Genomic DNA, 14,420 nt, shown 5'->3' with positions numbered 1-14,420 from the left:
GGAACCAGTGTGTTTACTTAAAGCCTTTTCCCTCTGACGGAGAGCTGCGAGGCAGACCTGCTGTCTCTACACTCTGCTCTCACACCCGCTGCCAGCCAAATGATGGGGAAAATTACACACGATGGCGCTGAGGTTGGATTACAGCTCGGGCCCAAATGCTCCGAAGTCGCCACCTCGTAGGGGGAAACGGAAAACAAAGAATTCAGGGGGAAGTTTCTATCATTCAGACGTTCAGTCGGCCTCGCTGAGCTCGGGGTTTGATTGGCTCACCACCAGAGTGCACTCACTTCATTTAAGTTACATTTACGTCATCATATCAGAAAGTTATCGTCCAGTTTGGTGAGTGACTCTTATTGATTTATCCACTAAAGTCGGAGCGTTGGCTGCTTGGCAGGCTGCGAGTTTTATACCTCACACACGACACGTGGCTCGTTGAGATAATTAATAACTGAGAGTAAATCGACAGCAGACGGGGAGGGGTGAGGTTGTTGTTTAGATTACGAAAAATGGAAGAAAAAGCATAAAGGGATGGTTCAACATTTTGGTAAATCCCTATAGTCATAGCAGTAGGTTCGTTACTTTTATTTGTCGGTGCAAGTTGGTTTTAGAACGGCGGAGCAGAGCCGCGAGCTGCTCAGAGCTACGCTACGGAGGCTAATGGGATTTCTTGGTTTCCCTCATCAAACTCATCAAATACACAATCCAACAACTCCAAAACGCTCTGGTGGACAAGTTGTGACCTGCACATTCACCACGCTATGAGATAATAACACAACGTTACCAGACAGAGTTGTTTTAGAGGCAAATGCAGAGACTACTTGCCCAAAAACTACCTCAAAAACAACTCCGTCAGGTAACGTTCTGTTATTATCTCATAGTGTGGTGAATGTGCAGGTCACAACTTGTCCACCAGAGCGTTTTGGAGTTTGTGTATTTAATAAAAGGGCCAGAAATGTAATAAAAAAAACTATTTGACTCCGTTTACAGAGCTTGGCATTTGAAGCAGTTATTATTATTATTCATCATGACTTGTTAGGGAAATGAGTGTTTTATCCAAACACTCACCATCGGCATCCGTTTATTCATTTATCTGTATCTCCATATAAATGTTCATTATTGTTAATTATAGGATTTCCAATTCAAAAAAGATAACTGGAGCACTTGTTCTGCCACTGATTAGTCTGCAGAAATGTCAGCGAGAAAACGTGTGATTCCAGTGCATCCATCATCCATCATCCATCCATCCATCCATCCATCCATCCATCCATCCATCCATCCGTCTATAATCTGTGCATCTTATCCTTTATGCAGACAGATTGTGATTTGTAAATCTCCACTTCACCTGACCTTCATGTGTTTGGACTACCGGGGGAACGGGAGGATCCGGAGGGAACGAGTCCGCACAGAACCAGAACCTGGAACCTCTGAGCTGTGAAGGCGACTCTGCTCGACACTGCACCGCCCACTTCTATTATTAGCAGGGTAATTATGGATCCATTTGGGTTTTAGACCAGAGTTTTTAATCATCCGAGGAGAATTTCAACATGCAGCTTGTTAGTCAATTACAAAGACAAACTCAGGTGCAGGATAACTAAGTCGTGCCGTGTCATCTTTCCCTCTTCCATACGTCTCCTCTGTGTTGTGTTACAATGGAAGACATCAGTGTGTCTCCGCTACAGATGTCACAGAGACAAATTCCTGTGCATCTGTGGAGCTGGGTGAAATATGTGATAGCGGCTCTAGATAATGATGTGCATGTGGAAATGATCACTGAGGGACCGGGTCTGGCTGGAATACCGCCGCCGCTGCTGCTGCTGCTGCTCTGCTCGCCGCGGGTCGGCGTCACGTCTGAAGCCGAGGTGAATTCCTGCGCCGTGGCGACGCCTTGGCAACAAGAGTGACTGACTTTGACCGTGATCTTGATGTGACTGATGACGACTGACGGGTTTGTCGATCCTGATCCTGAATCCTACGACTGCAGCAGATGATGATGATGATGATGTGGTTTAAAGGACAATTCCAGGCAAATTCAACTCGGGGGTGTATTTTCCTAACATTTTAGGTCTAAAAGAAGGAATTTCTGGCTTGCTTGAAGTAATTAAACTTCTCGGTGCATGTTTGAGTCGCCATCTGACGCTGTCTGTGGAAAAAAATTGCAGCTTTGAGGGATGTAAACAGCCTAAACAGAGGAACTTACATCCACTCCCATTCATTGCTGCCGTGGCGATGCGGGGACAGACGCGACTACCGCAAAACAGGAGCGATTAAACTGAAAATCTTCAGATTCATTCTTTTAGACCTAAAATGTTAGAAAAATACACCCCAGAGTTGAATTCGCCTGGAATTGTCCTTTAAGAACAAGTCATTGTGAGACTCATTTCTCTCTTTCTTCCTGTATTGTTTCTGGAAGGTCTTGTTTTCCAGACTTCAGCCTGATGGAGCGGCCCGGCCCAGTCCAGACCAGACCAGGCTAGGCTAGGCCCCCCCCCCCCCCGGGAGTCACCGGATCCCTTGTCCGATCACAGGGCGCCGTGGCCTCAAACGGGGACGCATTACACTTAGTCAGCAGACCACAGGAAACAGGAAAACAGAATCTGCTGCTTCACGCCGTTCTTCCCAACCCTCAACCATCTCCAATGGCCTAATCAGGTTACACGTTCATCTATTACACCCTAACAGCTCCTTTAGGCCCGGGTTGGTTTGTCCTGGGTTTAAAGGGATAGTTCAACATTTTGGCAAATTCTCCTATTGCCATAATCCCAATGGTCATAGCAGTAGGTTCATTACCTTTAATTATCGGTGCATGTTGTTTTGAGGTCAGCGGGGCAGAGACGTGAGCTGCTCAGTGAAAATAATGGAGGTGAATGGTACAGGTCCCCTGTCCCTTTAAAACTCATCAAATACACACTGTTGTGACCTGTACATTCACCACGCTATGAAATAATCATGTAACATTACAAGACTGAGTAGTTCTTGAGGCAAATGCAGCCGGAACTACATTCAACATATGGCTGCTGGGTGGAGTGATTTCAAAAGCGCAAGTAGTTACATACTTATACATGTGCAGGTCACAACTTGTCCACAAGAGCGTTTTGGAGTTGTTGGATTGTGTATTTGATGAGTTTGATGAGGGACAAGGCAGCTCGCGTCTCTGCCCCGCTGATCTCAAAACAACATGCACCGATAATTAAAGGTAATGAACCTACTGCTATGACTATAGGGATTATGGCAATAGGAGAAGCTGCCAAAATGTTGAACTATCCCTTTAAGGGGCAGATACAGCGATATAAAGTCCAATGTGCAGTTCTTCAGGACTTTAGCATCCAAACCTCATATCTTGAGGTCATACCTTGAGGTCGTGTCGAACACAAAAAGTTGTTGACGTGACCTTAAAAAGAGATAAGATGAAATCCTGAGTTGACAATAGGATAGAGTGGAGACTCTCTGAGAGAGCCGGGCTTTTATTTAGTGAGTATTTTCACTGATATCTGCAGCCTCACTTCTATTCCAATTTGACCAATTTTGAGCCAAAGTACATTTGCGAAAGGCTTACGCTCCTCTTGTACTTAAGTAATTTACACTCTCTGACTTGAAAAATGTTCCAGATAAGTGGCAATGCTCCTACTTATGCAAAATGTATCCGCACTCCTCCTCAGTCTGCATGTGAAATGGAAAAAAAAAAAAACACGCTGCAGATTCAGTTTCAAACACCTTCAGCTTTGTGTCTGTGCATGAGGAACAGGAACATGGTGAGCCATAGGTCTGAGCAGATACCGTTCTGGAAACTGGGTCACATCACCAACAATAAGTTACATAAATATCACAGATGGACATTCATACCCAAAAAAAAAAAAAAGAAAAGGGGGGCTGCATTCGGAGCCATGTTGGCTACTTTCCACCATGCACAATACATTTTCAGCAGGGAGCACAAAAGACATCCATCCATGCAATAAACCAGGCAGAAAAAATAAAGAAATGTGTTACGAACTGAGTAAACAAGATGCTGTCGAAAAAGCAAAGACAAGAACAAAATGGTGGTCTGAGATTGAGGTGGAGAATTCATACCAAGCTCTGAACCCAAAAAGAGGGGAAAAACTAATAGTGTTTCAACTTCAGTTAAACTGCTCTTACCTCTACCATAATGTGAAAGGCGTGCTTGTTGAAAAGGAACATAAGAAGCAAACAGAGAAATTATTGCTCTTTTCTGTCAGTTAGTGGATGAAATAGAGGCTGATAAAAGGTCGGAGATGACGGCTTGTCCCTGAACAAACGTCTCTTCCCCCCTCGTGCTCCACACCGGCGTTTCCACGGCTATACGGTTTGAGACTCTCCAACAGACGCCGGGGCTGTTAATAAGCATGGACCCAAGGGAAGGATGGTTCAGTTCAGCAACTTAAATGATGCTCGGAAATGGACAGAAACAATGTGGAAAAGGAAAAAAAAAAAGATGTTCCTGCATCACCATTAAACCGAAAACACACAAATTCAAAGTTTAGGACGACAAGACTGGTGTGTGTGCCCATCAAAATCATGGGAGACACAGAAATGTTAAAAAAAAGAGCACAGAACAAAGACAAATAGAAAGATACACAAGAAAGTGTTTCTGATGCTAAAAGATCAAATTAAAAAAATACATATCTGTGCAAGAAATTGATAATATTTCAATTTTAAATCAGGAACTATGATAAAAGAAGAAGTGGTGAACACATTTTCTCTTTTGGTAGCGAGCCAAACAAGCAAATGGAAGGAGATTTAAAGCTTCCTGCAGCTGCTCGTACTTCACTCTCTAACGTATGGATTTGATGGATCTCACATGGGAACACACTCAAAATCTAAATACTGTATGTGGGGGGGCTCTCTGTGATATTTGGAGACCGCTTTCTTTGGAAAGCTGCACCCTCATGATGTTTGTAGCTTCGCTTTGTAATAAACGAGTAGTGAGACTTGATCGGTGAGATGGATAAAGATGAGAAAATAGGGTCCAGATTGGAAAAGAAAAAAAAAAGAGAAAGAAAAAGAGGGCAGACTTATGTTTAAGTGCTGCAGGTCTCTCTCTCTCCGTGTGAAAGCTGTGGGTCTGTGTACTCAGACAGAATCAATTCCAGTTTGCCTCCACTTCGCGCTGTGGTGTGAATAATGGAGGCTTGGTGGCAAATATGCACTCGGCAGATGGACCGCCATCACAATGACACCACCACAATGCGCTGTAAAAAAGTTACTGGGCCACATAGAATCTCCTGCATATCTATTTGAAATGGATCTTTTCTGAGGACTGCGCAAGTCGAGTGAGTGGTCCACAAAAATCAAACATCCTTTGTTGGATGTAATAACAAATAAAAAAAGAAAAAGAAAAAAAAAGCCTTGTTTTTTTTATGACTCCCCCCTCCATCCTCCATCTCCGGCCTGGCCTAATGTAAAGCTGACAACTATATGAGAGAGCACAGCAGCAGCTCTTTCTTTCTTTTGTGCCTTTTCCATCATAAAATTCAAGAGCCATGATAATGGGCCCATTAATGATCATTAGGTGGGAACAATTACTTTTGCATCATGAAGAACTGCATGTTTCATTAGCTTGCAAAGGGAACTCATTTACTGCAGAGGAACATGTGACTGAAACGACGACATAAGAGATTTGGGGGTGGTACTTCTACAATCTAAAATTATAATAATGACAGGATGCAACTGTTCATCTTCTGCTCATTTTATGCAAAAGTTGCCTCAGCTGTTTGATAATAAACAGCCTCCTGGTGTGGTGTTCTGCAGCCAACGACGTGGTTTCACCCCCAAAAAGCAGAAATCGGCGGTGTGAATGTGTTCTGCATTCGTCTCTGGCTCCGTTCACATGGCTGCCACTTGTTTATGACATAATCACATTCCTGCTCCGTTTAATTAGAGGTTTAGATTAAATGTGCGCAGTGTGATGCAGAGGCCTGGTGGATGTTGTTAGGGAACAGGAGGAGAAAACATCACCTATTACCAGCGCCGCCTATGATGAACCACTGTTACGACTTCCCATCCACACAGGGCACTTAAAACCTAACCAGCAACAGGTGCAGGCGATCTGTTAGAGCCAAATTAAAAATACATGACTAAGTACGGAGCATTACGCTGTGATGACGGCAGCGTAGCGGAGGAACAAACATGATGGAGCAGAAATAAGAGTGCCATCGATTGGCGCTTGATTGTGCGGACTACATCTGGGATGCAGCTTCTGTTGTTTGGAAGAGCCGCTGGAAGTTGATGTGAAATATAGTTAGACTTTAACACAAATAGCAAGACAGTGGAGTTCAAATTTCAAATACTTTCTGTCGGCTGCTGTATACCAATTTTGTACGTAGATTTTTTTTTGCAAAAAAAGTTTAGAAAGTTAAAATAAAATATTAAAAAAAAAATAAAATCAGTTTTTTTCCTCTTCTATCAAATCATAACGACCTGCTGTTTGTGTTTCTGCTCTCGACAGACTCCGATTTTCTGTCCTTGATGACTCTGCAATACCGAGCTATTGAGTGATTGTGAGAGTTTTTTGTTTTCTCTCCTCTCCCTCTCCTCCCGCTCCATCCATCCATCCACTCTCCATCTACTTATTAAAAACCAGTTTAATCAATTCCTCAATTCCTCAATGAGTGGATGTGTACGAAGCGGTCGCTGCACGAAACGTGTCTGCGTTTGTTTTAGCTGCATCACCTGCTTTGACATTATATTCATGCACAAAGTTGCACCTTTAACTTGCGCAACTGCTTTCTTTCTTTCATGCACGTGAGCGTGGCGTGACTTCACTTGTTCCGTCCCGGCTATTTCATTTCATTTTTATTCCCCTTTGTGATTTTTATCAGTCTTTTAGCTGTTCATCATTCGTTATCTGATCTTGTTTTTGTTTGATGCTCTTTATTTATTCATTCACGTGGGTGTTTTCCAGGTAAGATGTTTCATCAGCCTCTTAGCCCTGTTGCTTTTCCCATGCACATTTGCATTGGTTTACTGATTGCACGGCGTCTCTCCTCTCTGCTGTGTTTTAGCACTGTGCAAATACAGTAACTAAGTTGAGAGAATAGCATTTCTCCCCTCAATCCCTCCCCCGCACTCTCCACCCACCCACCCACCCACCACCATCCTCCCAGGCAGAGCTGCGAGCGTCTCTGTGTTTTAGTTTTGTTTGCCTATATAAAGCCTCATCAATAATGCAGAGGCCCCTGACTCCTCTTCCATACGGTGGAGGCTCTGCATGAGCTTTTCTGTTTCCCCCCTCGCTGCCGAGCACAGAATATAGCTGCAACCGCCTCGGAGTGGAAGTAAAAAACAAAAAAACACACAACTACAGCAAATAAAACAACTAAATTAATCAAGAATTCAGATTAACGGCCTTATTCTCTCTCCTGCGAGGAGGAGAGACTCGAGGAAGGTTTCACAAAGGTGATAAATCGAGCCGATTCAAGTGGAGACATGAAAGAGCTGAGCGGCGATGTAACGGCATGGCAGGAGAGAGAAGGAGAGAAGAAAGCGCTGCAAATAAAAACGAGGAGTGATGAAAGGTGAACGAGTACACGGTCTGATGTGAATCATATCTCTGCTTCTGCCTGCGAGATTTTAACCCGAGCAGCACAATATCCACTTAAAATGTAGGTATGAGTCCAGAGCCCACTCTGACGCTGCATGAAAAAACCCCAATTAGAGTCAAAGTCTGCTTCATTAAAGGGAAAGTCCGAGGTGTGTTTGCTCTTAAAGGGGACAAAGACAGAACCAGCGCTCCTCTTGCTCCTCAACACACCTCTGACGGAAAAAAGCAATTATCCCGACGTCAGCGCTCGGCACAGTTTGTCCTTTCTGGGTGACCGTAGCTCTGTGCAGGGCAGGAAGGGCCAAGGCTAGAGAGAAACTAGATTGGTCGTGAAGTGGAGGGCTGGTTAGATAGAGAAGTGTTTTTTAATGTCAATAATCATCCTGCAAAAACTTCAAAACAACATAAGCTGCGTTTTATTTTATAGAGGGTATGTGTTTATGTCACGTTGCCCTGGGATACGCCCCTTTTGTTCGGACTGAGTGGCAAAACAAACCTCCCTCAACGGTGGACACAGCGAAACCGGGTAAAACATGTAGAATCAAAACAGGTTGAGGTCAGAAGGACTTGGACAATGATCCGTACCAGAACCCAAAACCACCTGGTCCATGTTGCCAGAAATCATCCAATCAGCCGTTAGATTTAAACAGAAACTAAAACTAACATGTATATACAGTCACATTGTTTCTGTTGTGTGTTTTATTCAATCTTATGTGGCCGTGGGACCTGCAGAGTGACAGACAGGCTCATTGTTAATGACACAGCTGTTACTTTGGTCCCAACACTTAAACCTGAGTTGCTTCTATACTGAAAAACTCTGACAAGTCAAACTGTAGGATGTGTTAGAGACTAATTCATCTGTCTAACCATCAGAACTATGACACATGAAACGGTAAACGCGGCTGATCGATCGAAAAAAGTTAAAGATTTACTTTCCGTCATTGAAAACAGCTGGTTCTTGAATGTAACTCGGTCAAAGTAAGACGTATCCTCAATATGTTCGGAGAAAACCGCTTTGTTACTTGCCTCTACCACTCGTCTTTTTGCCACTCAGTGACTTCTGTGTACCGAGATGTCACGTGCATCCCCTCTATTGACTCATGTGGGAAATAAGTATCAACAAAATCCAACCAGAGCTGAGTCAGGCCTTTTGCAATAAACGATGACTTGTTGTATGAAGTATTTGATGTGTGGCGATCCGTCGGCGAATACCGTTCTGCATTTTTAAGCAGGTGACTTTGAACTTATCTCCCCCAAGCTGCACCGGTTATTTCTCCCTCTTTGTTTACAGTTAACAGACAACTGCATCAAAGAAAGGTGTGTGACAGGTGACACCACAGCGATGAGCAGAAATATGAAGACGGAAAAACAAAGAAGAGGTCATGGGTCGTGGATCGTGGATCGGGGGATTTGAGACTTACATGCGTGGGGACCAGGGCGGCCGGGTAGGCCAGCTTGTGGTGCCTCCACATCCAGAAGGAGAAGAGGACGACGGCGGCCAGGCCTATGATGGGGACCAGGGAGTAGAGGAGGGTGCTGAAGAGCTGGGGCTTCTGGGAAAACGGGTTGGAGGTGGCTGTGAGAGGAGAAAACAGAGAGAGGAGGAGACGTTAACAAGATAACACTCTGGAGTGGCTTATGTGATCTGCATGGGCAACAAAAATAAAGCAATTAAATATCAAAAACAGTGGAGGAGAGGAAAAGAGAAAGAGAGTGTGCAAAGAAAGAGAGAAGGAAGACAGAGAGCAGCACGCCTGATTGGCTTGACATTGTGCTACATCATCTCTAAGTGCAGCACTAACCCTGCTTACAGCTTACTGCCACTGTGCTTAGGGATCATATCATTGCACGAATGCACGCACGCACGCACAATCACACACACTCACAGACAGACACACACACGCACGCAGCAGGATTAGCAAATCCATCTCGTGACATAACGTAATCCTCGCCTGCCAAAAATAACAGAGCTCTGAACTGTGTGCGACCCCTGCAGGAGCGGCGCGGCGACGCCTGCTGGCTCGGCCCCCGTCCTCCATCACAAGGTGTGACCAGGCCCGTAAAAAAAAAAGAAAAAGGGGAGGAAGGGGAGGAGGCTGGAAAGAAAAGAGGGGTGCACCAGCTGCATCATGGGACTCCGGGGGTGTCTCTGTCTGTCTCTACAGGGTGTCTGCAGTCACATTTAAAGGAATGAAAAGAGACAGACCGGCCCTGTTGGACAGCGCGAGGACGCCGGCATTGAACCTGTATCTGAATTCAAAGGCGATCGCACATGAGGCTGCGCTTTATTGTGTAACTGTAACTTCACCAGGATCAACAGTTGCTCTTCAGGTGGCGACATTTCGACTAAATAAAGCCCAGACCAGCCTCTCAGACCTGGACCGTGTTATCCTGAAAACCTTCACCAGGTCTCAGATCTATGGCTTATATAACATCTATCATCTAATATTTTCCTTTGTTTGCCTTAACCTGCACTTTTTTCATGGTATTATTATATTTTCTTTGAAGGCTGAGCTCCATCTCCTGTATGCTCTCTACTGATAATTAGTATTATCGTTAAATATTTTCAGGAGCTGAGCAGCTCAGGCTCAGAGGCTCAGTATCTGGCAGCTGTCCACAGCGTTTTACATCGCACACTTTCAAAGTAAAAGCCTGGATGGAAATACAGCCAAGCACACGGAAGTATTTGACTGAGCATATTTACAAGGAGCACGGCTGCAGGTTGACCTGGTTCACCTGGAACAGCCCTGAACACATGTTAAAGGGATAGTTCAACATTTTTGGAAACAATCCCTATAGTCGTAGGAGTAGGTTCGTTACCTTTAATTGTCGGTGAAAGCTATTTTTAGATCGGCGGAGCAGAGCCGTGAGCTGCTCAGAGCTACGCTACGGAGGCTAATGGGATTTCTTGGTTTCCCTCATCAAACTCATCAAATACACAATCCAACAACTCCACAACGCTCTGGTGGACAAGTTGTGACCTGCACATTCACCACGCTATGAGATAATAACACAACGTTACGAGATGTTTCCGAGGTAAATGCAGAGTCTGCTTGCTGAAAAACTGCCCCCAACTGGAACGCGCATCAGCAGTTTTGCATGAATTTCCCTCTAAAACAACTCTGTCTGGTAACGTTGTGTTATTATCTCATAACGTGGTGAATGTGCAGCTCACAACTTGTCCACCTGAGTGTTTTGGAGTTGTTGGATTGTGTATTTGATAAGTTTGATGAGGGAAACCATAGAAATCCCATGAGCCTCCGTAGTTTAGCTCTGAGCAGCTCACGGCTCTGCTCCGCCGTTCTAAAAACAGCTTGCACCGACAATGAAAGGTAACGAACCACTTTGCCAAAATGTTAAACTATCCCTTTAAATATGAGAAAACGGAGGTGTGGCTGCAGAATATGCATGAATACTGATGCGTGTGTGTGTGTGTGTGTGTGTGTGTGTGCTGTACGTACTGTAGGCGGTGGATTGGTGCTGGTCGCTCTGTGGCTCTTTAGCTTCGGGGACGTAGAGGAACCTCTCGTTGCACATGTTGCCTTCGCAGCAGCAGAAGAAGACGTCGGGGCTCTCCTTCTTCTCCACACACTCATTACTGCCGAAGATACAGAGGTGGAAATTGAAAAACGATCACACACACACACACACACACACACACACACTAGTCCTCCTCTTTATGTTTACCGCAAAGGACATGAAAGCAATTTATTTTTTTTAAAGTGTTTGTAAGTGCACGCATAGAAACCCACACACTCATCTGCATGGCAAAAAATAAAAACACATTCCCTATGTTTTCTAAAAAGCAGGAAGACACACACACACACACAAATACACTCTTCTACGCACAAACACACACTCCTCTCCTTCCTCTCCGTTCCCTCGCCGCCGCAGAGGACATGAAAGAAAAACATTTAGAAAATAACTCCTACACACGCCAATATGCAGACATGCAAACAAACACGCATGTACACTAACAATCACATACACACAGACACAGACACACACACACACACACACACACACACACACACACACACACTCTCTCTTTCACAATCACACAGTCATCAGATAAAAGCCAGAGGAAGTGGCAGCCGCCCTGCACTTGCTCTGGACTCTCCGGGGAGGCCAGGCGGCGCCGGAGCAGAGGTACCCACAGTCGAACGTCGACTTCATCGCTCAGGAATCAAAGCTAAACTCCTGCAGAACCGGCTCAAACCGGCTCAAACCGGCCTCCCATGCCAGCTGGAGACTAGAATAGTAATAATGATAATAAAAACACCCATCTATTAATACCTGAGTATTGTTTTCTTTTTTTTTTTGGGAGACTTGGTCGGAGATTCACACGTCAATTTAAATTCCATCCTGCTGTAGTAATTAAGAATGTGGCCTTGTGCGAGTGGGAAGCTCACACAGGGACGGAGACTGTGCTCAAGGTGATTTTAAATCTATTTACAGTTTAGCCTTCCCCATGCTGGGCCGGTGTAAGTACTGGATGTGCCCGGGCTGCCAGATCGCCTCGGGGTCCTGCGCTCGCTGATGACACGTATTATGACAAGTCCTGATTGGTTGTAGCGTGGAAAAGTTGGAGAAAACACAAAAAGTTTTCACCTCATGCCGTAATAATGGACATTTTATAATAAAATTCTGGAAGTCAATGTGTAAGAAACTTTGCTGCATTTTGTCATTAGTTGTTACATAATGCACCGAATTATTACAAAATGCATGTGTTACATTTTTATATGAAGAAAATGTTAATTTCTGTTCTAATCTGGTGCATTATGTAACAACTTATTACAAAATGCGGCAAAGTTTATACATGTTGCATTCAAGGATTTTATTACAAAATGTGTCAGATTACTACACAATGCGCCGGTGTTATTACATCATGAGATGAAAATGTATTACATTATTACATAATGGATTGATTCGTTCATTCATTCATTTAATGACCACACAGCCAGGCTGCTGGAGTTTGCTTCCAGTACAGCTCATTGGTGCAGGTTCCAAACATATAAAATATATAGACATACATAAAAAACATATTTCATGATGCATAATAATAATAATAATAATAATATGGCGTTATTACATAATGTGGCGCTACAAGGTGCATCTCAATGAATTAGAATATCATGGAAATGTTTATTTATGCCAGTAATTCAATTAAAAAAGTGAAACTAATACATAATATCGATCTATTACACACAGAATGGAACATTTCATGTCTTTATCTATTTAATTTCTTTTCATTGTAATGATTATGGCTTAAATTTAATGAAGACCTATTATTCAGTATCTCAAATACTCTATATACAACCCTGGATGTGTAACCCACTTTCTTATGCATTTCTCTACTTTTTTTTTTTTTAACTTTATTGATCATTGTTCATCTGTACAAACCCTTGTTTTTTCCGACCTACAACCAATTGCCATACAGTATACTGTAGCGTGACGTCGTCTGTAAGCGCAGGATCCCGAGCCGACCTGGCAACCCGAGCACATCCAGTACTTACACCGGCTTTGTCATGTGAGAGAGAGGTGCTGCCACTTTTGGTTCAAGATTAAAGGTCAGGTTTCCAGGGAGACGGTCGGTGACAGAGTAGAGTTTGTGCCTTTTACCTGTCGTAGCAGTTGACGTCGTCCAGCCAGCAGCCCTGCTTCACCACCTCCACGGCGCCCGAGACGTTCTTCCACGTGGCGAAGCAGTGCCGCCGCTTGTCTTTCTCGCCGTAGCAGGGTTCGATGCCGCTGCGGTTGGTGCGCTCCTTCTCCCAGCTGGAGTTGTAATACACGCACTCCTGAGTCTCCGAGCGTCCTAGGATGGCACCTGCAGAGGATGAAGAAGGACATTTTATATTTTATTTTTAACATTTCTTTGAATTTGAGGGCGAGTGTCGTTGTTAAGAACGCATCCGTGCATTTTCAACTTCCCCCCGGGGGAGGTAGAAGTTAAAAATAACAAGTTAGCTATTAAATATTTGTCAGGTAAGCCTGGAGAAAGTGGTGGGAGCAGCTCTTGAGTTTAGGGATTTACAAGCTGCTGTGGCTGGGAGATGAAAAAGTTATTTTGCTGCTGTGTCACTGACTAAGACGATAATTTAGTTCTGTTTCCAAAGAGCGTTTCTTTACAGCCTCAGACGACCAGATACAGTGAAGCTGTAAAACATTTAGTAATAATAAAAACCACTTCTGTTGTGGGACTTTTTTTTTTTAAATCAGAGCTCCCCGGTGCTTTAGAGTCAATACACCAATGAAAAATGAAAGCTTTATATAGAGGAGCACAGCAGCAAGGCGCTCTGCCATCCACTTCCTCCTCCCTCCCCCACCGCCCCGCCAAAATAAAGGAGACTCTGATTTCCCGAAGATGAACGCAGGCAGCAGGTTTTCGCAAGCCGATATCCAGGGAAATGACTGCATGACAGCTTGTCAGTTTAGCGTTGCTGCCGCCGCTTCTCATCACCTGTCAGACAGTTAGTCCAGTTTAGACTGCTGACAAGACTGAAGACGCCGGGCCTCCGTTCGCCCGCTTCCCGGGAAACAGGATTGACTCCTACGCATCATTTCTTTGTGCTCTGAAGGTGCGATAAGTAGAACTTGACTGTAACAGGGCGGTACTGTTCCCTCTCAGTCATCCATATGCATCATCTACAGTTTAACGCTCAACATTTCTTTTATCTTCCTCCTGCTGAGTCCCAGCTCACTTCTCACTACTGTGAAAATGTGACTCGTCTGTGTGACCGGCAGCTCATCGAGGAAAAGCAGTGCATGTGTGGGTCAAACGCTCATAAACTTCCTCAGGTTGTTGACACAAGTGCAAAAAAAAAAAGTTTGCAAAATCACTCTTTGTGCTCGTCTCCGTGTA

The 14,420-nt window shown here is 44.3% G+C and overlaps 1 protein-coding gene across 2 annotated transcripts in view; it reads right to left on the bottom strand.

The window, feature by feature from the left end:
• LOC146990932 (activin receptor type-2A) overlaps window positions 1-14,420 on the bottom strand; it is a 40,523-nt gene that overhangs the window by 10,236 nt on the left and 15,867 nt on the right. Inside the window, exons 2-5 of one of the 2 annotated variants that reach the window (XM_085801601.1) lie at window positions 13,178-13,385; window positions 11,017-11,153; window positions 8,977-9,131; window positions 4,132-4,155 (exon numbers count right to left, since the gene is read on the bottom strand). In XM_085801601.1, coding sequence (XP_085657727.1) covers window positions 4,132-4,155; window positions 8,977-9,131; window positions 11,017-11,153; window positions 13,178-13,385 — 524 coding nt within the window. The remainder of the gene's footprint in view (window positions 1-4,131; window positions 4,156-8,976; window positions 9,132-11,016; window positions 11,154-13,177; window positions 13,386-14,420) is intronic. The other variant, XM_085801608.1, reaches the window with a different exon arrangement.

The sequence above is a fragment of the Trachurus japonicus genome, chromosome 2 (genome assembly GCF_045865225.1).
Source record: "Trachurus japonicus isolate A0001 chromosome 2, Traja_1.0".
NCBI lineage: Eukaryota > Metazoa > Chordata > Actinopteri > Carangiformes > Carangidae > Trachurus > Trachurus japonicus.
Note: the sequence above shows the minus strand (reverse complement) of the source record. Positions and strands in the feature narration are given on the sequence as shown.